Source organism: Penicillium atrosanguineum (genome assembly GCF_028827265.1).
Source record: "Penicillium atrosanguineum strain IBT 20685 chromosome Unknown utg000003l_segment0_segment0, whole genome shotgun sequence".
NCBI classification, from domain to species: Eukaryota; Fungi; Ascomycota; class Eurotiomycetes; order Eurotiales; family Aspergillaceae; genus Penicillium; species Penicillium atrosanguineum.
This window is the reverse complement of record NW_026623135.1, coordinates 2740924-2764189: the sequence shown is the minus strand read 5'-3', so window position 1 is coordinate 2764189 and position 23266 is coordinate 2740924. Positions and strand designations below refer to the sequence as shown.

The 23266-nt window shown below is 50.9% G+C and overlaps 8 protein-coding genes across 8 annotated transcripts; 5 read left to right on the top strand and 3 right to left on the bottom strand.

The window, feature by feature from the left end:
- Positions 1-1793: 1793 nt before the first annotated feature.
- On the top strand, positions 1794-4088 carry N7443_004469 (uncharacterized protein; the record flags this gene model as incomplete). The annotated part of the gene is made up of 2 exons (XM_056884525.1): positions 1794-2053; positions 2123-4088. The coding sequence occupies 2 exons, from the start codon at positions 1794-1796 to the stop codon at positions 4086-4088; spliced, it is 2226 nt and encodes a 741-aa protein (XP_056742803.1).
- Positions 4089-5340: 1252 nt separating this feature from the next.
- mvd1 (diphosphomevalonate decarboxylase MVD1) lies at positions 5341-6625 on the bottom strand (the record flags this gene model as incomplete). Its single annotated transcript, XM_056884524.1, has 2 exons — positions 5341-6484; positions 6555-6625. The coding sequence occupies 2 exons, from the start codon at positions 6623-6625 to the stop codon at positions 5341-5343; spliced, it is 1215 nt and encodes a 404-aa protein (XP_056742802.1).
- A 182-nt stretch (positions 6626-6807) lies between these two features.
- On the top strand, positions 6808-7665 carry N7443_004467 (cytochrome c1 heme lyase CYT2; the record flags this gene model as incomplete). Its single annotated transcript, XM_056884523.1, has 1 exon — positions 6808-7665. The coding sequence occupies one exon, from the start codon at positions 6808-6810 to the stop codon at positions 7663-7665; it is 858 nt and encodes a 285-aa protein (XP_056742801.1).
- Positions 7666-7926: 261 nt separating this feature from the next.
- On the bottom strand, positions 7927-8795 carry N7443_004466 (SNAP receptor PEP12; the record flags this gene model as incomplete). Its single annotated transcript, XM_056884522.1, has 2 exons — positions 7927-8445; positions 8502-8795. 2 exons carry the CDS (start codon positions 8793-8795, stop codon positions 7927-7929), a joined length of 813 nt encoding a protein of 270 aa, XP_056742800.1.
- Positions 8796-9187: 392 nt separating this feature from the next.
- N7443_004465 (nucleoporin NDC1) lies at positions 9188-11279 on the top strand (the record flags this gene model as incomplete). The annotated part of the gene is made up of 4 exons (XM_056884521.1): positions 9188-9320; positions 9396-9663; positions 9717-9989; positions 10013-11279. 4 exons carry the CDS (start codon positions 9188-9190, stop codon positions 11277-11279), a joined length of 1941 nt encoding a protein of 646 aa, XP_056742799.1.
- A 417-nt stretch (positions 11280-11696) lies between these two features.
- On the top strand, positions 11697-12480 carry N7443_004464 (AAA-ATPase Vps4-associated 1 family protein; the record flags this gene model as incomplete). Its single annotated transcript, XM_056884520.1, has 4 exons — positions 11697-11810; positions 11915-12187; positions 12248-12315; positions 12366-12480. The coding sequence occupies 4 exons, from the start codon at positions 11697-11699 to the stop codon at positions 12478-12480; spliced, it is 570 nt and encodes a 189-aa protein (XP_056742798.1).
- Positions 12481-15629: 3149 nt separating this feature from the next.
- Positions 15630-17146, bottom strand: dspC (dual specificity phosphatase YVH1; the record flags this gene model as incomplete). The annotated part of the gene is made up of 4 exons (XM_056884519.1): positions 15630-16056; positions 16110-16460; positions 16734-16955; positions 17073-17146. 4 exons carry the CDS (start codon positions 17144-17146, stop codon positions 15630-15632), a joined length of 1074 nt encoding a protein of 357 aa, XP_056742797.1.
- A 3796-nt stretch (positions 17147-20942) lies between these two features.
- znfA (putative C2H2 finger domain protein) lies at positions 20943-23107 on the top strand (the record flags this gene model as incomplete). Its single annotated transcript, XM_056884518.1, has 2 exons — positions 20943-22528; positions 22582-23107. The coding sequence occupies 2 exons, from the start codon at positions 20943-20945 to the stop codon at positions 23105-23107; spliced, it is 2112 nt and encodes a 703-aa protein (XP_056742796.1).
- Between the last annotated feature and the right edge of the window lie 159 nt (positions 23108-23266).

Here is a 23266-nt window from a genome sequence, read left to right as displayed (position 1 = left end):
CACCAGCCATGGCACCTTCATCACATTGTTAGAGAACAACCTCCGAATACTACAGCTGAACATCATGAAATCGAGGGCGGGCATGGAAGCTCTCATCAACGATCATCAAAGTCAGAACATGGACGTGCTCCTGATCCAGGAACCATCAATCACCACATACCGAGCTCACGTGAACCACTGCGCATGACGTCTGTACCAACCAACGGTGGAGAGTGATTCGATTCGATTCTGAAGCCTCATCTACGTTAACCGCAAACTTTCAACCTTCTCGCACCGACAAGTAAGATGCAACCATCTAGATTTGACAGCGACCAAGATCTGGACGCTGACTCCCAATTTCTGATACTCTCAGCCTACATTTCGTCCTAATTCAGAGCAGCGTTTTGGTGGGGTTGTACGACTTTAAGATGGTTGAGGTTGAATCACTTTCCAAGAAGGTCGCTGATCTGGATTGGTAGCTATAACCGATACTATATTGTATCCTTTTCCAGCATCAAATATACAGGTATGGGTGGTTGGAAAGAAAGGCCACAAAAACGGCTTTCTTTTATTTTATTTTATTTTATTTTCTTTTCGTTTCTGATAGATTACGTCCAGAGGCCAGCATTACTCTATCACCCCTCTCTACAGGTAAAGCTCACCAGGGGTTTTATTCATATACCATGCGAGAGCTGCATACATGCACGGCTGTGCATATTTGGCCCGCATTCAGAAAGACATGTTGAGTCTCCTGTAATATGAGAGTATGTATCACAGTAATGGAGCGGTGAGAAGGGAAAAGTGAGAGTATCAAGCTATTTTCATTTCAAGAACAAGGAGTGTATAGGATATGGAATGAAATTGTCAGATCTCTCAGAATCACTCCACATGGCCTTGGCGAAATCACTGGTATTCAAATTGGGATATTAATATATCGCATGTTTTCAGTTAGCCTTAGACATGTCGCATGATATTTCCAAGTGGCACACCATGGAAATCCATTTTCTGAAGACGAATTGCAGCTTGATTTCCTCAAATGGCCACTTGCATCCCGGTTCGTATTGTCGGCCGTTGGTTGAGGCACTACAGGTAGTCTCTAACCCCCAAAGTGGGTCCTCGCTCGATCTCGGTTGATATTCGTAATGCTGGCTTTTCATGCATATTAATGCGTCTGCACAACCAACAGACAGAATGTACGGATCCTGCCACATTGACCGTCGCATTGAACACCTCCTGGCGTGAAAATCGAATACCAGGGGAATACTTCAATGTTCATCAGCCGGCTTGCCACAACCTAGGTATGAGGATTTACGGAGACGCAAAACCATTATTACTTCAGAACAACAGGCGGCGGCGTTTGAGCAAAGGGGCTTCTCCCTCTTGTTCGCACCGTCAATTAGTATGCATTGATCTATTCTTTCACTTGTATGCAGGTCAATTGTCGGTCAGAGAGGCCAAATTGATAGGTGCCTTTCTCCGCGGCTTTCGACCGCGATCGTAACCCTGATAATTCAATGAGACTGATATCGGAGGAGTCACACGGTGATGCACCTCCAATGCTGTGTTGTTCCTCTTGCGCACACGAGCAGTGCCAAATTAAATTAATTATATGTCCAATCATAATCGCCACATTCTTCGTCGAGAGATTTCCATTAGGTGCTGCCCAAATATATCCGGATGACTATATAAATATCATTCTAGCCAACATCCATTCTATATTTTCATCAATTCTACACCATTCTGAGCTCTGTTGATTCGTCACCGGTTCAATTGTATCCTACCTATCCTTGTTGTCTACCATATTCCACGCGAAAATGGCCGCTGACCCTGAAGGCATTGCGTGGTTCAATCGATCCTCTCTCAAATGTGCAGGCTACGACGCGTCGAACAACTTGGACTTCTGGAACTACATTCTGGTCGACGTGATCATCAACAGCCAGCCATCGTTTGATGCTCATGAGGGAAAGTCCCTGGAGAAGCATCCTCGATCAGCAAGTCAAGATGTGGGATCCCGCAAAGTGGAATCATGGGAACTGCTGAGTTATGGAAATGCAGCAACAACATGGCTTCTGGAGTACGTTCGCTACCCCAGAAATTTCACAATCAATCCTATATGAGGTTTAATTGACTGACTATTGTTAAGACAAAAGCATAGCCAGGACCCCAGGTACCGATGGACGGATATGGCTGTGATGTACGGCAAGGACCCTCAGAAGCTGGACAAAAGCTTCAAGCTGTGTGGTGTCGCCGACGTCGACTTCACGAAATCCGCTATTGCAGGGTTTGTTGCTGTTCCCATGCCCACCAAGGAGCAGAAGTATCTGTGGCTTGACCTGACCTACCCTGTTCGAGGAATCTATCTGCCCGTATCGCCCAAGGGGGAGGGTCCCTTGGGCGATATGTGCAAGTTCCTGCGTCTAGATTTCAAAGGTCGCGGCTTCGCTTTGCCGTATGGCCGGCCTTACGAGGACAGCCTCGTAAAAGGATGGACTGAGTCCAAGAGCAAGGCCCGCGAGTTGCTAAAAACGGAGCTTTCCAGTCCAGTCAAAATTATTCCAACGGACCAAATGGGTCTTTTCAAAGCACGCCTGAAGCACCTGAATCGGGCTTCGAAAAATGGCGCCCTTCTCTGCGCGGCGGATGCGATTATCGCAAATTGGAAGACGACTAGCGATGAAAAGGTGTCGAAGAAAAGACTAGATGACTACCTGAGCCTCCTAGATCGGGCGAACCAACAAGAAAAGCTCTCTGCCGAAGATGACAAAATGTATTACGACACGTTCAAAAAGAAGGCCGACAAAAGTGACATCGATGCATTCGAAACGAGCCGACCGGAGACAGACTTGCGAATGACCAAGTATCTGAGGTACCAAGAGTTGGTAGCTCCGGTCATGAAAGAGCTCAAAGAATCGTACTCCGAACAGGGAGTACTGGATAAAGCCAAGTTTTCCCAGGCAATAAGCAAAATCAAAAATCGGGTCGAATTCTTCCAGTGCTTGAGCCTGCCGGAACAGGAGCTGTTCCAACATGTCTTAAGACCAGATGACCTCAACACTATTAAATCGCAAAAACTTAGCTCCATGTTGGAATCTTTTGATGACGGTGATGCAGCCCAGCTCCAGGAAACCTACCTGACGGGGACGAAATTCCCCCTGTACCCCGATGTAATCGACGGCATCTTCGACGACAAGACCGAATGGAAAGTCCCCGAGTCCTTGACAGATCCAAATTGGAAAGAAGGGTCCTCCAAAGCGGATGCTTTGATGCTGGGCCAGGTGTATTTCCTCTGTGACCCGGTGATGGGACTCGGGTATCGACCGAATACAACTCTTCGGTTAGACATTGATGGCCTTTATTATTTGCTGGCCATTCCACGGGCCCTCCGAGCGCTCTCCGACCCCAAGAATGCTAAATCCAGACCCTTGGACACCTACGAGCATAACTTGGTGATTGCTTTTGGTAGCGACCAGGTGAAGCTCTCAACGGAGGCCGAGGCTGCTGGGTATGCCAAAAGTCACACTGAACACAAAAGTACCACCTGGCTGGATTCAGGATTTGTGACGGTGAACCAGACGATTAGCAAAACTTTGATACCGGTGCCTTTCGCCAGCAAGTTTATGAACGACCAGATCGACAGTCGGAGGGATCAAGAGCATAAGCGGCTTGCCGCTGAGCACATCCGGACCGCCACTCACGTTGACCTGCTTGTCGGCAACATTATCACCTACCAGCAGTACATTGCGGCCAACCTCGGCCAGCAGATGGAATACACAACAGTTTGGAGTGACCCATACGAAGAAATGCGCGACGTTGTCAACTCCTTGATCGTTGCAGGACTGAGTATGGTCCCGCTCGCCGGTCCCATCCTTGCTGCTGTCGAAACCGTCGCCTACGATGCCATGTGCCACCCGGAATGGTTTGACGACGCAGCTAATAAATCGGGTCTTTCTGCTGGTACAGCTGCGGGGTCTTTAGATTTATTTAAAAAAAGTGAACGGGGGGAAACTGATCAAGTATATTCGAAAGCGCTGATCGGGGTACGGGCCATGTTCTCGGATGGAGTACCCGCGCCCTTCGTTTGTCATGATCAAAACCTGTTAGGGGGGTAAAGAATTTCTTCTATGGGTTCAAAATCAGTCGATGTTTCATTTCAATTTAAAGAGGTGGTGGAATTCGCAGCCATAGCTTCGTTTCTTTGCCTGGATTTCACGAGAGCGAATACATTGCGTTGGTTGTTAGGATTCCATTCCTGCCGTTGAATAGTCATAGCCTGCTAGTCTTGTTTTTTATGAGTTGACAAAACATGAAGTGCTGGAAAAAAGATGACAAGAACTGGAGCTAGAACAAGAACGGGCAAAACGTCAACGTTATAGTTACGGCGAGAAAAGCTTCGCTTACGTGAAGACAGCAACCAACCTAGAGATACATGCATCGAGTCAAGTAATATGAAGGCAAGTTTTTGATAGGGTAGAGAGGCAGAACTACCCAACCAAAAACAAAACCTTCGGGCGTTAGGACATATACATGTAAATGATATACGGTCACGTTACCCTTCCTTTTCTGCCGCACTGCATCGCCCACAGGCTATACTTCTATCCTTCTGTATTCTTATTTAGCAATACACACCCCTTTGCCTCTAGAATCTCACGAGTCTTAGCTAAGTAAATAAGAGATGCTCAGTAATTAGACACTAAGCGACTATAAGTGATCACTAAGCACTCACTGAGCATCAGTGATTGCCCACAAGACGTAAGACAACTTTGGGACTGACTGAATACCTGAAAGCGTGGCCTGTCTGTTACACTGCTTTGCAATTATTTCCAGGAAAGGTCTTTCGAGGTAGAATAGCATACCCGCTATCAACCAGTCAGTGAGTTGAGTAAGACCTTGTATCAAGATCTCTGAGATCGAAGTATTTGATACTTCTCCAGAGAATGCATCTCTCAGTTTCAAACATCATCACCGTTCTAGTCTTCGGATTAAGCAATCTAACATCAATACAAGCTGTGAAATGCAGATGTGAAGAGGACATTCGACTATTTCAATCTGCGTGTGATCAAGTTGGGGGTGTCTATCAAGATTATTTGTTGGAAAAATACACAAGTATGTCCGGCTAAAGCCCTCAGTATCATTCATTGGATTGATATAGGCATGCCATTGAAAAATTGATTAAGCTTCTGCTATCAAGAAACCAGTATATTGTATTGCGAATTATGTTCTAGAAAGCGGAGAGAAAAACAAAGATGGAAAGAGACATTGTCTTTTGCCTTGGACCAAAAATGGCCCTTGCAGAAGGAAATGGGGTATCTTCCAGGCTGTCTTAGCAAGTTCGCTGCATCGTAAATCTCATATCAGATCCTTTTACTGGGAAACAATCTCGCCAGTCTCAGTCACAAGGTGGTCCTCAACAGTGATAGGACCCTCACCAACACCGGTCAGAATGACACGGCTGACACCATCCTTGAGAACATCCAGAACACGAGAGTCAATGTTCTCAAGAGCAACGCCAGGGGCAGTGACATTGGCCACTCTCTCGTAGAAGGCACCCTCCCAACCAATGGTGTTGGCACCAAGGATAGCCTTGACAGTGCCGGCGACCAGCTCGGAGTCCTTGTCCTCGTAGTAGATGACGGCGTTCGGGCCGGCATCGAAGGTGTAAGCGGCGACGGTCCGGCCGACAGCGCGGTTGATGTCGTGCACCAGGCGAACAGCGGCACGGGAGACATCGTTCATATAGAAAATAGGGGGCCAGGAGTCAAGGCAGGTGGCGTGGAAGGTGTTGGAGTCACGCATAGTGATCTCAGCGAACTTGGGGAAGTCCTTATCACGGATAGCAGCCTCAATGGCATCCATACGCTGGGGAACGACGGCCTCGGCGCGTGTGGCAAAGAGGTCTGAAGTGTGGACGGTAGTCTGCATACCCTCGGTACTAGGAACATCCTTCTTCTCGGCGCTGACGACCAGGACCAGGGCGCGCATCTCAGGCCAGTGAGAAGCGGGGGCAACCTCCTCAGCGAGACTGTCGCTACCGTCAACGAGCTCACCGGTGCGCCACGCGACATAACCGCCCATCAGGGAGCGGCAGGCAGAACCAGATCCCTGGCGCGCAATGCGGCTGAGCTCGCGAGGGGACTGAGGGAGATCATAGAGATTGGCGACAGCCCGAACGAGGGCAGCGAAGCCAGCGGCGGAACTGGCAAGACCAGCAGCAGTGGGGAAGTTGTTCTCGGAGACGATACGGAGGGGGAGAGTGGAGAGCTTGGGGATTGAGGCATCGGCATCCTCAAGGGACCTGCGCAGAGCACGCAGGTTGGAAAGACAAGCGAGAGTGCGCTTGGAGGACTGGATTTCCTGGGGCTTGCCGTTCAGGTTCAGGGTATCCTCAGAGGGGTACTTGGCGGAGCAGGAGGCGGTGGTCAGGGTGCGGAGAGATTTCTGGGAGAGAGTGACCGAGAGGGAAGAGTTGGTAGGCAGGTTGAGAGTGGTATCACGCTTTCCCCAGTACCTAGAAACACCACTGTTAGCAAAACAATTTCATTGTTGGGACAATCAAGAGGGGCAAAGGCCCAACTTACTTGATGACGGCAATGTTGACCGGGGCAGTGGTGGTAGCCCGGTAAACGGACTGGTTCGATGTAGAGGCCATGCTTGCTTCAAATTAAAGATATAGGAAGAACTGCAAACAAAATAGGGGACCACAATGCATTCAGGAGGGGCGGTGAACTTCCCCTTGAGCGTTTATATGATGGCGGGCGGTGAGGGCAAAATTATTTGGCGATCGCCCGCTTACTTCGCGATCGTCAATCCTTTTACAAACCACGATTTCCAATGGGTGCCGGTGCCAGTACTCCCTCCGCAGAGCCACCTGCGGCTTCATGCCCTGTTGACCACAAGACACGCGAAGTGTGGTTGCAGCAACACAAGAATTTACCACATCCTCCGTCCGCTCCCTCCGGCGCCGCCGAACAAACACAAGACCCAGTCAAACATCAACGCCCACTATCTACAGACCGCGAAGTCAGCACGATACCCCGAGCCGGTGAGGTGGGTGCAAAAGACTGTCCCGAAGCCAATAAAGTCTCGCCCGCTGCCTCTTCACCATATGCTGCCTCGCATGGATGTCCATCCAACGCCGAAGCCGAGACCGGCCACGATGAAGCCTCGGGCAACTGGATCTATCCCTCTGAGAAACAATTTTTCGAAGCCTTGATGCGCAAGGGCAACACCCCGGGATCCACATCATCCGCTTCTGAACTTGCAACATCTGTCGCCTCTATTATCCCCATTCATAACGCGGTCAACGAACGCGCATGGCAACAGATTGTCGACTGGGAAAGCAAAGCTCCTTCATCTGACCCAGGAAGCAAAAAGTGCGGAGGACCTAAGCTGTACTCATTCCGGGGCCTCGGAGTTGATCCGCAGTACTTGAGTCCGCGTGCGCGAATCAACGGATGGCTTGGCTATCAGCTGCCTTTCGACCGACATGACTGGGTCGTTGAGCGCTGCGGTGGAGAGCGCGTTGAATACGTGATCGACTTTTACCAGGGTAAGACCGGAGGCGGGAATCCGGGCGGCTTGGCAGGCAATGCCGGCCCTGGGAAGCTGAGCTTCTACTTGGATGTTCGGCCAAAGTTGAATTCCTATGAAGGCTGGAGATTGAGATTCAACGGCTTCGTCGGCCTATGATTCAGTCTGGCTTTGAAGCGTCAAATGTATAATTCATGTATAACCATCTGTACGATATTGCACAAATTTAAGACCAAAAGGAAGCAATGTTCTCCATTCAATATACGCCGGAGCAAAAACATTAAGAAACTATAATAACAAGAGGAAATGCTCAAGGCAGACCGTGAGTGCATCATGCATCGGGGATATCGTGCGAGGGCATAAAAGATATAATCGACCGCCAGGATGAAATCAAAACAGGAAGATGATGATAAATCAGGTCTATCCGAGGACAACAGCAAGAATTATAATCGTCAGAATGACAGCAAGAATGACAAGCAAGCAGCAGGCCTTGGTGCGTGCGTTCTTCTGGTATCGGCTGGCACTGCGCAACTCGGTGTTTGCCCCACGGGTGTCCTGGTTGACGTTCTGGACGTTTTCGCTGACGATATCGAGCTGGCCGCCCTGCTCATGAACAATGTGTGCGACGTCGCGGAATAGTTCGTTCAACTCGCCAACGCTCTGTTCAATGTTGCGAATCTCTGTCTCTCGCTCGATGATTAGAGACTCCTGGAAGTCAACCTCGCCCTGGTCTGCCAGACGAGACTGCTCTTCCAATTGTTGCTGCTGGAAGTGACCCTCGCTATCGGCAACTCCAGGTTCGGTGTCGTCCATGGCAGTTCGCGCGGCGACTGCGGACGCACGCTGCTTCTCCAAGGCACGGCGTTGGACGGTCTGGAACTCGTCCAGGCTTGCTTTGAACTCGGATGACAGCTTCTGCTGAGTCCATTTTTGTGATGGCTGTGAGAAAATCAGTTAGCAGTAATTAAAATATGGGAGAGCAGCGATAAACATACGTTCACATCTTCCCAAGTCTGGATCTTCTTAAGGCCCTCTCCTACATCCTTGAATCCCGATCGAGTCTCCTCTAGGAGATTGTGCACCCTTTCCCGCACACGCTCAGTATCTCGCTTTGTTCCGAGGAGCGCAATCTGGTTTGACAAGCGAGAGATGTTGGAGGTCAGTGTGAACAACTGATCGGAGAGCGATTCGGCGAGATGGTCGAAGCCAGGGTCGTCGCGATATACTGAGTCATCTTCGCGGCGGAATCCGGACTGAGCCTCGAGGGAATTCAAGCGGTCATAGGACATAGTGGGCAACGCTGAAGAACAAACGTAGAGAAATGAGGAGATATGCACAAGGCACGAGATAAGCAACCTGCTGCCTCCCGGGACTCACATGACGTATTTGCACTAGTCTACATTAGGGTTAGTTGCATGTGCCACCAGCCCAAGCCACATTATCACATGATCCGTGGCTGGTGTATTTTGATAGTCAAAATATTCCATCATCAACACGGCTTCCTACTGCTCCCAACGGCACTGCGCAACCAGCCTCTAGTCTTTCTTGACCCCCGCCAACACCGTCGCTGGATCTCCCACTACTACCAGCAGGTCTTAAAGCTCCTGGGATGGTCAATCTGATCATGCTCTAAGACTATTCACATCCTCTCTTTCAGAGCCATCCCACTCCAGCTAGCACGATGGCCGCCCCTCAAACTCGGCCGTATAGGCGCATCCTGACGTCGGCATTGCACCGCCGATTTGTTCATGCATCAGCGCTTTCCCTTCTGGTCTCATATGTCGTGGCAATTGCAATCGGCGACAAAACATCCTGTAAGTTTTGCGGCGCTGCGGGAGCTTTCCAAGCCGTCCCCGAGCTGCATGGACTAACATAGATGCCTTTTGCAGTTTTCTGGTCATGGTTCCCCATTGGCGGGGCTGGAATTCGCGCGGTCTTACTTTTCGTTTCATCCCTCGCCGTCTTCGTGCTGCGCGTCGGCCAACTTCACCTAGGCTCGCGAACGACAACATCCTCGATCACGACCTTCAGATATCTCTTCCCCCTACAAGTTGCGCAGACATTTGGATGGTACCTCTTCTCAGCTTGGTGGTTCACCGAAATCTACCTATGGTCATCCTCCGCCGAGGCGGCTTTGGAGATGGTGAAACGGGGCAAGTACGTTGACAGGAATCAAAGCGACCTCTCGAGCAAGCGCTAATATGATATAGGCTTCACGAGCGACCAACCCTCAACGAGCGCCCTATCTACATTCATACATTCCATATACTCTTGGCATGCTGGCAGGCCGTAGTCCATCTCGCCAATGATTACGATCGAGTTCCAATCCCTACCGTGAAGAGAGCTTCTGATGCGCCCGATGTGCGGACACATCCTGTCCCTGCGACTTTGAAACACATTCAGGCCCTGCTACCCCAGACACTCATTGATGGTTTTACACGAACCACGTGGGTCGCTGTGGTTACCCCCTCGTATACCAATTCGTGCTTCGACAAACCGCGTGGAGCTGGTCTTTGTACTTCGCCAAGCTCTTCTGGAACTTCCCAAGATCGTCTGCGGAACCTGCTTCGCTTCTTCCTCCAGGATTCATTTTCTTGATTGCCCGCTCTATTTTCTCTGGCTCTCTGCTTGTTCTGTGCTGGCAGGCGGCTAACCTGTTCTTCTCCATCTTCATCGGCAAGGAACCATTGAAGCGTGGTCAGCCGCTGACCTCCGAAGCCAAGGACCCCAACGGCAGCTTGATTACTGGACTGAAGGCTAAGAAGGTGGCTGTGAAGTCCTTTGCTTTCTGGGAGCTTGGACTCATTAGTCAGCGCTTGCCAGAGCGTCGCAAGGCTATCTTCAATGAAATTGACCGAGATGGTGGCTCTACCTGGTCGCAGATGTTGGCCTGCATGACGGATGTGGTTAAGGGTATCAACACCCGGATCGAAACTTTCAAGGCTCCTGCTCCTGGTTCTAAGCCCGCGGTTACAGCCGATGCCCCTCAGCCCGTTCTCCAGACTCTGCCACGGTTGACAGATGCACCGAAGACTGAGAATGTCTTTGCGGCGTCACCAAAGGCTAGCTCGCGCCAGCAGCAATTCGGCGATGCTTTCAGCTCAACGGCCAAATCATATGGACAGTCCGCAGACTGGACTCCCATGGCACGGGCTCGTGCTCGCCAGGTTATCGATCAGGCCTCGTCGGCAATGCTCAGCCCTGAGCGTAAACAAAAACTCATTGCCACTGGGGAGGATTTGAAGCTGCTCACAGGAGGACCGTCTTCAACATTCAAACCGGAGAACGTCAACCCTACCATAGTCCAGGTTCTCCGTTCCCCCGTCGGTCAACTCTTCCGGCAAACCTACGCCCAACGGGCATCTAGCATTGTTCTCGGCTCTCCGGATTCGTCTCTGAGCCCAATTGTTGACGCTATAGACTCATTGGCCCGCCTTCTGATCGCCAGTCTGGCAGAAGACCAGTACGGTAAAGTCCAGGCCGATGTGCCAGACGTGGTCCGTCTGTTCACCCAAACCATCATAACCCTAGACACGTTTGTGCACCAGGGCGGTCTCGACGCGCACTGGACAGACGTCAACTTTCCACCTTCCAAGGATCCCGGGGCACAGGCGGTAGCCCGCCGGGTGCCGGAGGTGGACCTTGTTTTGGATGCCCTTAAGAGTGGCCTACGCGATTTGTTGTCCTCCTTTAAGCCGTACCTGCGGGAGATCGGTGTTGTGGGCAAGGATCTCAGACTGGCCAAGGAGGCAGCTGGTTTCGACGAGGATTGATATTCATGATGTATGATTGTTTCATTTTGTCCAAGGATTAATTGTTGTATTAAATCGGCGTCGTCATAGGCGATGGTCGCTAGCTCTCAGCTGTATTCCCATTGAGGTTGGCTTCAGTGGACAAATGCATGGTCAGGCGTTCGTCTTTTTATGGGACACAATATCACCTAAAATCAGAGTAAATGGTCGCCTGCATATGTGTGTATACAATTACAACGTCTACGTTGGACATGTTAATATTGTTGAAGTTGTATATTGTGTAAACATTCGTTACTCAACATGGGTCACATGACAGCCATCTCCGCGAGAACCTCATGTTGAGCCCCTCTTGAATCTGCCCTCATTGACTCGTCTGTCGCCGTGTCATTTGTGCCGAGAACTTATGAACTATCTATAAAGGTCATTGACTCCGTGAAAATGTCGCTGCTGACGAATGTCTATCATCTGCGCCGTGTCGCAGACACCTTTTCAAAAGCATGTTTGATATGCCACAAGCCGTCAACCAGTGTGTTGATCACGCCAGATAACAGGGTATGATTATTCCTGGCTAATTGAGCCATCTATTTGCACTTAAAAACATCTTTGAATCCTTCCAAACCTCGAGTATATGTATCCATTGACTGAGTTCAACACAGGATTTCTTCTACGTGTGCCCCGCACACTTACAAGACCGCCACTTCTGCTCGCCCATCATCAACGCAGAAGCAGAAGCAGCGCGTCGCAAGGAAGAAGAGATGGCGAAAGAGATTGAAAAGGTCAAAAAGGAATATGAGGATAAGCAAAAGCGCAAGAAAGAGCGAGCTGCCAAGGACGGCAAGGAAAAGAAAGATGATAAAGACGAGGGCAAGTCTAAGGAAGAAGAGAAAGAACGAGATTCTAAAGGTGATGAAAAAGATAGAGATGACAAGGTAGACACTGGACATGGAAACGACTTAGTCTGCTATACACAATTGGCTGATGGTTTGCAGATTGACTCGATTCGGAAGGCTGGAGAGTCTAAGGCGGATGATTCTCAGAGAGTGTTTGCTCTTCACAAGCAAGTCTTGGTCGAATTACTGGACTCTACAGTTGCTAACAATGACCCAGGAACTTCTATCAGATGCGCATTGATCGGTTGCGAAATATCGAAATGGCCAAGAGGAACCAAGAGAGAATGAAAAACCCTGCTCTATTCCCATCAGTTCCGAAAAGAGACCTCTAATTACCAACTCTTGAAATCATTGTCGTCGAACTCAAACATAGCCAGCATGTCTTGATGCCACTGCGAGGACTGTGACCTTCCAGTCTCACAGACATCACACCACTCGCCAGACTTGCTTTGCCATCAGGAAATGGCTTTTCATTAACTGCGTCGTATTGCTGAATTCTGAGCTCAACGGAAACATAGCTCGTTTCTCGTCACTCACCACTACGAATCATCTCCATATCTACGCGCTCCGCAAGACCGAAGCAGAACCTTATTGTTACAGTTTGGATGTAATCAGCAAAGCTTGAGCCACCGTTGCAGCAGTGAGCCTTACAATGAGCCTTGTCCCTACATCCTCATACGCAAAGGCCAAACTCCAGACCCAAAGTATCTGTATACATGAAACAAAAAAGGCTCGCCAATCCTGCAGGAAGGATATTTACGGCCTCCCGTCGGGCTAAGACTTTCCATATACCCAGCGAAGATCACCCTATCTAGCATCTCACCTTGTATATCCTCAAATGCAAGCTATCTGCAAGGCCCTCTACATCCGCCTGCCCGACCGACTCAACATATGCCACATCTAGAAAGACCATCGAGCAACATACCTAAATCATAAACTGGTGTGACCACCCCATACAGTCATGCCCACCATAAGCCGAGCCCTGGCGCTACTTGTGGTGGGGTAAACATCTGGAATAAGCACTAGAGCGAACCCCTCTTCTAGAATCTGGCCCCCGTCAGCCTTAGCGGGCTGTCGCAATGCCAAGCTCGATGAGGAATGCGTTAGCTTGTTTCTTAGTGATGCTTTTGTGAAACTCTGCGAGCCGAGCACAGCTGCACGCCTGAGCGGGGTTTTGGTTGTACGGATCGGGGGATCTCGTGAGGCTCTGATGGGGGCGGAGCGTCTAATCATGCGATCTAGCACGGAAAGTTCCTGTCCGGGTGCTGCCTAGTGCAAAGAGGTAAGAGTTGCGTCACGAAGTTTATGCTATAGCTCTACATTTCGGACTCTAGATCCCAGCACTGTTTCATTTCGGGGGTTCGTAGACAAGCATGTGTCAGCTAATTATAGCTTCTCGCACAGATTGTAACCACTTTTGAGATCATTTATACAGTGATCCAGTTGCCTAGCAATGCCTCAATCTAAACCCTGATCTCGAGCGTATCCAGATGCGTCAGTGAGCCCCGCGTGCAAATTAGGTATCTCGCGTCGAGAGGTGCCAAGCAGGCTCCTGAGTCCAGGTAGGAATATTAGACTAGCCCTACGGGTTTTAGCGTACCCGATAGCGCAGGCGCATAAGTGAACCAGCCAATTCTTGCCGTAGATGGCTGCGCGTCACATGTGGTACGCGCGACTAGGATGTGGTTCATCTTGGCGATATTGATTTTCCAACATGGAGCTAGATAGCTCTGCAGTTCTATGTGTCGAGGAACCTTGATAGAACACATCTAAAAGACCCTCTCCCTTGGGTTTAGAGAAACTCCACCGAACGTAAAGGACTAGCCGCCTAACACTGCTTCATAGCACATCTTAATTATCAGATCTGACCCCTCCCCATCCCGAAACAGCCTAACTTCCAAAGAGTTACAGATTCATGCAAGGCGATCACATTAACCCTAACCAAAAAAGGGGGCCAAGGGGGCGGAAGTTTAAGCACTAGCCTCACCGGCGAGGATTGTACAAAGCTATGATATCAGCGTCAGACTCGTCCATTGTACGCAAGAAGTATGTAGGACTCCACCGCGAAGCTGAGAGCTCCCCTGCAAGGCAGTGCACTGCCCCACCCCCACTAGGGTCTGCTCGCCAATAAACTTGTAGTAGTGCATTCCTGGCCTTGGGCCAATAGCCCTTGAATACCGAGGATTATGCGATTCGTGGGTTGTGGGCCAGGCACTGGGGCTGTTAGTCTTGTTAATTACCGGATAATTGAATAATCAAATAATTCAAAATCAAATAAAGTAATTAACATCCAGCAGTCGAATCCAAGCAGGGGCCCCTAGAACGGGTTTTGCAGGTGTAAGTAATAATGGAGCAAAACGGGTGGATGACAGGTATTACGAATACGCCCAGCGCAGAGAGAGGCGCCAATCGGGAGGCATAGGAAGAAGACCCGCTTTTGCACAGCCTCCTTCTCTGTTCCCAACCTTGGAAAAGTGTCTCCATCCACATGGGGGAATTAATTACCGAGGTTTCTGGCGTCATTGGCGTCTGTGCTGGTCTCTGAAACGAACTGACAGTTGTGTGGAGTCATTTGTGTACTGTGATCTTGACTTGTTTGGTCTGGCGCGCGACTAAATGGGTTTCAGAGAGTTGGGGATGCGGCCCTTAGCCTCGTCACGGTGGGTGAGGGTGCGATTGGCTGGGCGGAGTTGGCCGTCTCGCTTCACTGCTGTGTAGCTCTTGGATGGCGAATTTGTGTAAGGCTGGAGCTGGGAATGGGTCTAGTCTACAGCGTATGCTTATGCTTGCATATGGTTGGAGAGGCGTGATTCTTGGTGTATAGATGGCTGACGCCGTGGACTCCCTCTTAGATGAGACTACTTCCTTATGGTAACATGGTTCGCGAGTCAGATCCTAACAGAGCCGCTAGTGTGTCCTCTAGTCTCGTCCTATAGGACTCCGTAGCTCTTACACAAGTATCACATGAGCTGAACGTGTGACTCGCGAGAGAACCTGTTCAGACAGCCACTTACTAGGTCTGGAACAGCCCTAATACCCGATCCAATGATGCTGGTCGCGGAGCTGCAGGCGGAGATAGAGCCTCACTGTTGTCCTTGCTGACATGAGTGTACCCACCGTGGATCAGGTACGCAACGGATTTCACAGAAGGTGATATTGAGCGAGCTCTCGCCTCCACTGACGCAAGTGGCCGGAAGATGGTCGTCCCAAAGGCTGATAGCCCACGAACAGGGACTGGAGGGCTGCGAAGTGGCTTCAGGGCACAGATCAATAAGATTCGTCATTGCCTTGTGGAGTCCTCGTCGATCATCAGGCTTAGGCAATGCGCAGAATAACATGATCGATCCAAGGGTGAACAAAATAAAAGAGGGAATGCGTATATTCTTCGAGTGGGAATTTCATCGCTCGTAAAAGCTGTCATGCATGCATGCCATAGGATATTGTAGATCATCAACTCATCTCGCATCTCATATATCATATCTCACAGGTTTCCTCGCCCAGAACCGTCACTTGACTCAGGGCCCCGCATCCCTGGAGGCATACGAATGCCCAGTGCAGTTGGAGGGAGATTTCCTGCTCCACGAACGGGAGCCTTGTTGGCGATGTCCACTCGGGCTTTGGCGAGGCCAATGGCCGGCACCACCCACTGACCGCAGTTACACTGCAAACCCTGCCATGCGAATTTACCAAGGTTGGCACCGCAGGAGGTGTTCGGGCAGGCCAAGCGGCCAGTCAAGGGAGCATCACCCTCGTAGTCATTAGGGCCGGCCTCAGGGAACAAGCTGGGGCGCATCCACTTCATGGGGTGTAAGAACACATGAGCACATTCCTGATTCGATCTATACTTGTTGCTCTCTTTCTTCTCCTGATCGTGAGAAATAATGTATTTGGAATCAGCGATTCCACGCCTTGTTCGAAATTAGTCTCTTAAACTTTACCGTATTGGGAAGGAAATACGAACCGGCACTTGCGACACTTAATCTCCACAACTTGAGCGGTTGGTTCCTGGGGCCGCTGGGGCTGCTCGTCTTCGAATCGCACTGACTTGAGTTCCGGGGCACGCCCACACGCCACACTTTCCTCCACCTCGCGGCGGTACAGCCAGCGCTGGTACACGGGGTGATCTGCGACCTCATCAGGGCAGCCCATCTCATGGTAAAGGTTCAGCTGCTCCATAAAGCCGTCATTAGGCTCGCAGAGCGGCCGTGATTGGCGGATCACCTCCAGAGCGGACTGTGGTGTGAGCCCGCTGCGCTGCTGGTGGAGCATGTAGGCAATGCAGACAGTTGCGGATCGGGACTTTCCCATGGCACTAGATCGCCGTCAGTCAGTGCGCTGCCACAAAGGCGGGCCTTCCGCGCCTGCCCGTGTCTAAACATGAAACGCAAGAGAAGCAGAATGACACAGGGACGATCCAATAGGCCGTGTTGAAGAAAGTATACTTCCGCCACGTGCAGATCGCAATGGATACAGCACGTGATGACGTAGGAGGCAGTCACGAAACGATAGAGAAAATGCCGAGAAGCAGACACGGCAGAGAAGAGGAGGGGAGAGGTGCAGGAGGCGCGGAGCAGGGTAAACCTACCAATGCACTAGGACGCTGCCGCCCGCGTCCAGGCCGGACTGAATAAAGTTGACCGCAGCCGGGAGATGTTCGAGAAGATTCTCATCATCGACATCATCGATATCTATTCTGTGCTGCTTGAAGTCTGAAAAAAGATTCTCAGATGGAGCAAGTCTCAAGACAGACACCACATGAGTGATGTTAGCCCGGTCAAGAGCCGCTTTGTTCTTGAGGCAAAAGATGCTACAAAGTGGAGATGACGGTTAGCGATACAGAAGACAAGGCGACATGGTTCACCACCAGGCCCACTCCAAATGAGGCAAAGCAATAGTAGAGCAAGATACAGGGCGGTAAACTCACCCTCCGATGTAGATGTTCTGGCCGGGAATCTGGTTCATAGCCATGGCGCTCTGAAAGGCAGGGTCTTCCTGCATACGAGACGTCATGAAAGCTTTAGTATCGTAGACTATCAACAAGAAGATCTAGCTTAAGCAACCAGCAACCAGAACGAAGTAGGAGCCTCGGCCCTGCCAAACTCAAAAAGTCTATTAGGGCAAGGGCTCAGTGAAGCCAGGTGACTACGCATGCCTCAGGCATGTTATAGGGGAACCCTTCCAGAGAGAATGTCATGGACACTGCAATGCCATTCACGGTCTAGGAAGCGCCCACAAAGGCCAAGTACAAGCGATACAGCCAATCTCAGCACAGAAATGGCCAACTAAATCCATTCCCAGATGTGGATTAATCCGACGCTCTGAAGCTACCCACGAACGACTGTTACTCCGCATTTCGAGGGATTGGATAGGACATCGCGTACTTACAAGTGGAATGACACTCAAACTCCGTGGTTGGCTACCTTGATAACTAGCCCCTCAACCATCCTATTCCCCGCCACTCAAGCCTCGTAACTATTTACCGGAAACAGAAAGCTCCAGAAATCCAAATCTCGGTGTAGAAGCTGACGAAAGTCCTAGCCGAGTGGTTCTCACCGCTGTGGGGCCCTACATGTATCCTCGAGGATTCAGAACAGCCGATTCGTTAGGCTGCAAGGGATCTGGCCTGTTCGTGGTTCTGACTTGCGGGTACGTAACTTTGAGCGAAGGCAGGAACGATGAATCGCCATCGGCCCCGCGTGTCGCTGAGCCTGACTCGGCCAGACGGTCACATTGGCCGAGGCTTTGACGCACACGCGCTCTTAGACTGCAGCCTTCCAATAAGGCTGACGCCTGGCACAGCCTTGTCTGACTGCGTCCATGCTGACCGTGCCATGTCGGACAGTCGCTGTCCGATGCTGTGCAGAAATACCGATCATGGATCGTGTAGGTTTCCTTGCATGTACAGCCCCAACCTGTACTACATTACAGAGCGAACCGGGACCTGACCACGATCCATCGGGTTCAGGAAAGTCTATTGTTACTAGTGGGCTTGGAGCTTCCTGGGGAACCCGCAAGCCACAGCTCGAGAAGGACCGGTGATAACAGGAATTAGTGCCAAGGGTATACGTATCGTCGCCATCCTACCTCGTACGACCGTGTCTTTTTAGCGGCAAATAAGTCAATGTCTTGAGGGGCGTCAGGCGATTCCATATTTGAGGCTTCATGTACCGAGTGGTGTACGGTAGTGTCCGGTGGTGTACGTTCAATAGTCACAAAAAAGACCATAGGGCTTACCTGGCCCGCCCTATGGGCTATTGGGGGGCCGACTGAATAGGGTAGCCCCTGAAACTAAAAGTGTGAAATATAGGCAAAACCAATCTACCATTACCGAGGTTCCCCTCGTTGGATTTGGTGCTGTTTAGCGAATGATGAACCAGGGATAAAAAGGGAAACAGAAATTGGGAAAATTCGATCCATGACTCTCAAGCTGCCACAGGTGTGGAGCACAGGGGTGATGAGTCAGCACTTCTCTTCAACGTCCAACGTGAAGGTCGATCTGCTGTTCGCGCTAGGTAACCTACCATCCAGAATCATCAAGGTCTGACGAGATTCTCGGGGGCTAGGGATCACCAAATATCTGTGATGCAATTTTCCACCCCTTCACCCTCCTTGGTCTTTCCAATGCTAAATGACAGCGGACCACCAGTGTGGCAGTGCATGCATGACTGGGCCCAAAGTGGGGCGCGCTAGGAAATCAGTGGGTCGGCTCCAACGACTCAGCATTGTCCGTTTTATGGAAGGAATGTTCTCTCTGGCCTTTGCAAAGTTACTGAACCCAGAGACACTGTTAGCGGGAGGGATCCGAAGACTCCGCTGACGATCATATCGAATACGTTATCCCTGCAGATTCTATGGTCTTTCTCTCGTACGACATCTACAGGATATCCGTAGCGACAATCCTAGCAGATATAAGCCTACCGCCAAGGCTACCAAGTCCCTACGGTGCATATTGTCACTGGCTGTAAATCTACTCATCCGTTGCTCAGCCTGGTCATCGACTTTTTGTCCATTGTATTGGCCCGACTGTGGACGTCAGCCTGACTGGCCACGCTAACCAGGGTTCTTCTACGGAACGGTGTCTCTTTCCCACTACTACCGATGGTCTATCGTATTTCTCAGGCCCCAGATGAAGCGCTCTGCATGCGACACCCTACCTCTCACCTTGACGAATGATGCACATCCAGGTAAACACCTCCCCCTCCCCCTCCACATCCAAGCGGCACCCGATCATCGCGAGGCGTCCAATATACGAGACATCTAAAGTGACACCCCACTCTGGCGTCAAGTTTTACTGTATTGATGCCAAGGGATTTTTATTACCCCGTGGTTGGTCCTGGGTGATTCATTGAGTTGTGAGATCACCTCCATTTATCCGTAAGATGCATAAGGAACCGTAGAGGGAAATAAGGAAGGGGTCCAAGGCTAGAACGTCTTCTAGCTTCCATCATCCCAGTTTCTGGAAGACCAATAGCCCTAGAATGCTGAACCATGGATGATCCAGAATTGTGAGCGTACCGTTGGTAGGGTATTGTACCTGAAGAACGCGAGTCGAAATTACGGGAAGCCCGCGTACTCCTTAAGGCTGACGGGGGGAAGGCAGAGTTAAATCCCAGCCCTGTGCCCTACTGACAAGGGGGGAAAGACGTAGTGTGTCATTTCGAACGTGGCGACCACCCACGCGGGTACGACAGTAATCGAGATCTGATGATCCTATTCCAAATTCTCCACCCGCCAACGTTCGTACTGGTATGTAAGTCTGTAAGTGACTTACATACATATACCCGTACCACTGCGCCTTTTTCAAAGTTGCCTCTTTTCGCGCCCACGTCAGGCCCTAGGCAGGTTAAGTCCGCGTGAAGACCCATCGGTTTTCATATTTCGATCCTCTTTTGCCTCTTTGTAGGTTCCAGATTTCCCTACTGTTCCCACTACTCTCCAACTCTTCCCCCTTTCTCCCTTGGCTTCAGCTCAGTGAGGATGAGATCACCGAGATCGCCTCCCTTTCCATATTAAGTCCGCGCGAGCCTTTGGATCCAATCAACTGGTTGCACCGCCATCATTGCCCGAGACTTTCTAAGTGCCCGATCTCTTCTTTCTCAATTCCTCTTTTCCTTGACTCGACTAGTGCCGGAGACTTGGATTTTTTCGAGGGGCTGTATTTCCCTCAGCTGTACCTTTCCTCTTAAGCCAGCCCCGAACATACTGATTGTTCAGCTGGTGGCGGGGTGTCCGCGTTAGACCTCTATACTCGCGAGTCGCATTGCCTTTCCCTGTCCTGACTGAGGACGCTTATTTACTAAGTGAAAAAAAACAAAAGAGCATGTGTGGTTCCAATCCCGTGCACTGCCATTGACTGGGCCTATGGAACACAGACCGAGGCTGTGTGTCACTCATTGCAAACGTTTCATCCCATGAAGCGAATCGCCCGAGGGTTTCGAGGTGTGTCTCCGAATTCCAGCCCTATTCTTTGCGCGTGCATTATCAGCTCGGTTCCACCAGGCTGACTTGGAACTAGTTCTTAGACCGCATGAAACTATCCTTGAGAGCTCTCGCCACTTTGAATTATCTTTAGAAGCTGGACCTTCTATCGGTGGTTAGTCCGCTTAGGAATCGGCGTTTCACGACCGGTCGTTTACACCCAACTGGATTGGGTTATCGCTGCGTTACGATCTTGATTCGATCTGCTTAGTCCCTGGGATTCTTCTCTCGCCGTTTCTTGCGACACTTGTTTTTTCCCGTCTCAGCTTCAGCTCGCCTATGTCCACGCGCAGCGCCACCTCGAATGCGTTGTAGAATGGACCTTCGACTTGACCCTTCGCCGAATTTCTTTGAATCCAAGGATCTCGACCGCCACGACGATAGATCCCCTCACATGATGTCCGATTTGCCATTCTCTTCGCACGGCCCGTTACCTATACCGTCCCGTCCCGCCATGAATACTGCACCGCCGCCACTTCCCCCGCCCTCGAGGATCCGCGATTTGGAGAACGGTTATGATGCCGGTTGGTTGCATGGAAATCCTGGACGATCAACAAACGCACTCCCTCCGATCAACCCAAATTCAAGTTTATTTGGTGGCCATCGAAGGCCCGAAACGGCAATTAGAAGCGATCCTATGGCGGTAGATGAACTGGAAGGAAGGCAGAGCGGATTGCCGGTTTCACGCAGTCCAGAGGCTCAGATTAAGATCGAGCCGCCACCTCCAACAGATGACGGATTCCCAAGTTCTATGGCTGTGAACTCCACAGGCCCGATTCTCAAGGGCGAACGAGACTTCTCGCTGCGAAGTGTTAAGGACTCGTCAAATGCGTACGATCAGCATCTTCTTTCGAAAATTGGGAACTCGCTTTCGCCGCGGGGATCCCTCAGCCATGGATCGGATAATCGGGGCTCTATTGACCACCGAGGGTCCGTTTCAGCACTTACTGTTCCATCGCGAACATCTAGCAATTTGCCCTCACCGGGGCCATCGGAAGGATCTACTCTTGACGTGAAGTGGTACAACAGCCCCCAATCAGCTGGAGGCGTGTCTCCTAGGAGTAAGATAAACTGGAAGGAGTATGTCGAAGGCGGCCGCAGCCCAAGCGTGGAGAGTAATGCTCCTTCATCGGCAATGGACTATGACTCAACATACATGCGAGATATTGGTCGACGACGATATCGAGGAACAACACCTTCCCGGGAAGACAGCATCAGCCTACCCAGTCGATCAAATCGGGGAAGTTACGACCAGGCCGTGTTTTCAGATATCGAAGGCGACTTTGCCCCAGACGAGCCCGCCCCGCCGCGACAGTTTATTCTCCGTGAACCTACTCCCCCATATCCGGAGGGCTCGAAGCAGGGCATGAAACGACGAGCATCTTCTCCTCCCCGGGAACCCATCACCGATGATAGGAATACACTTCACCTGGCCACGAGCAACGGCGATCTGTCTCAACGAAGGACGAGTGGGCATCCGTTCACCAATTCATTATCGGTAAACAACTGCGGCTACGCCAGTAGCCAACGGACTCTCTCCGCTGCATCCTCCCTGAGCATTCGGACTTCCGGATCATACTCGTCTGCCCTATCCATCGGAGGTAGCAGCATGACCAGTCTCTCGCCATACGATCGACCCTCTCCTGGAGGACTATCGCCCTGTTCCGACCTCGACACCTACCACGAAAAGTCCATCTTAAACCCTAGCTCCCCGGTGGCACTCTTAACAATCTCACGGGGCACCAACTCCCTCGAGCCTCCTCTCACAGACTCCACCGGCAAAGTATCCATGGCACCCATCCTCAGCATTCCCAAGCCTCCCCCTCTGAAGATCAGCGGTCTATACATCTGCGATTGTTGTCCCAAGAAACCCAAAAAATTCGACAATCCAGACGATCTCCGGTAAGCATCTCACCTAGCATTGTTCCCCTATCCATTCACTAACCCCATCCCAGAGCCCACGAGATGGAAAAGCAATACGCATGCCAATACTGCAACAACCGATTCAAAAACAAGAACGAAGCTGAGCGTCACCAAAACTCCCTCCATCTCCGCCGCCATTCCTGGTCATGCGCCGCCCTTCGAAGCTTCCAGGCCGCTTTCCACGGCTCCGTCTCACCGTCCTACCAAACGTCCGCCGGGCCCTCGCACGATACATGCGGGTACTGTGGTGAGGAGTTCGCGAATTTCCCACGTCCTGATTGGGACCGTCGCTTTGAACACTTGACTACCGTGCATAAATTCGGCGAGTGCAATAATGCGAAGAAGTTTTTCCGCGCGGATCACTTCCGCCAGCATTTGAAGCATAGTCATGCAGGGACGAGTGGAAAGTGGACGAATATCCTGGAGAATGCTTGTATGAAGGAGGAGGCGCCGCCGGAGCCGAGGGATAAGTCTGGTTCTGGTGCGGCCGGTCAGGCACAGTCGAATTCGGGGTCTTTGACCTCGAATACGATTGATGAGGTTCTTTGTGAGCAATGATAAATCGTGGTCATCTCGAGCTCATCAGGTCTGGTGTTGTGGTTAGGTTCTTGGTGATTGATAGTGCTTCTACTTAAGCGTGAGCGCCATTGAAGCCAAGGCTAACCACAACATGCCCTTGTGCTTCCCCGATCTACCGTTCACTCTTATGTCCCTATG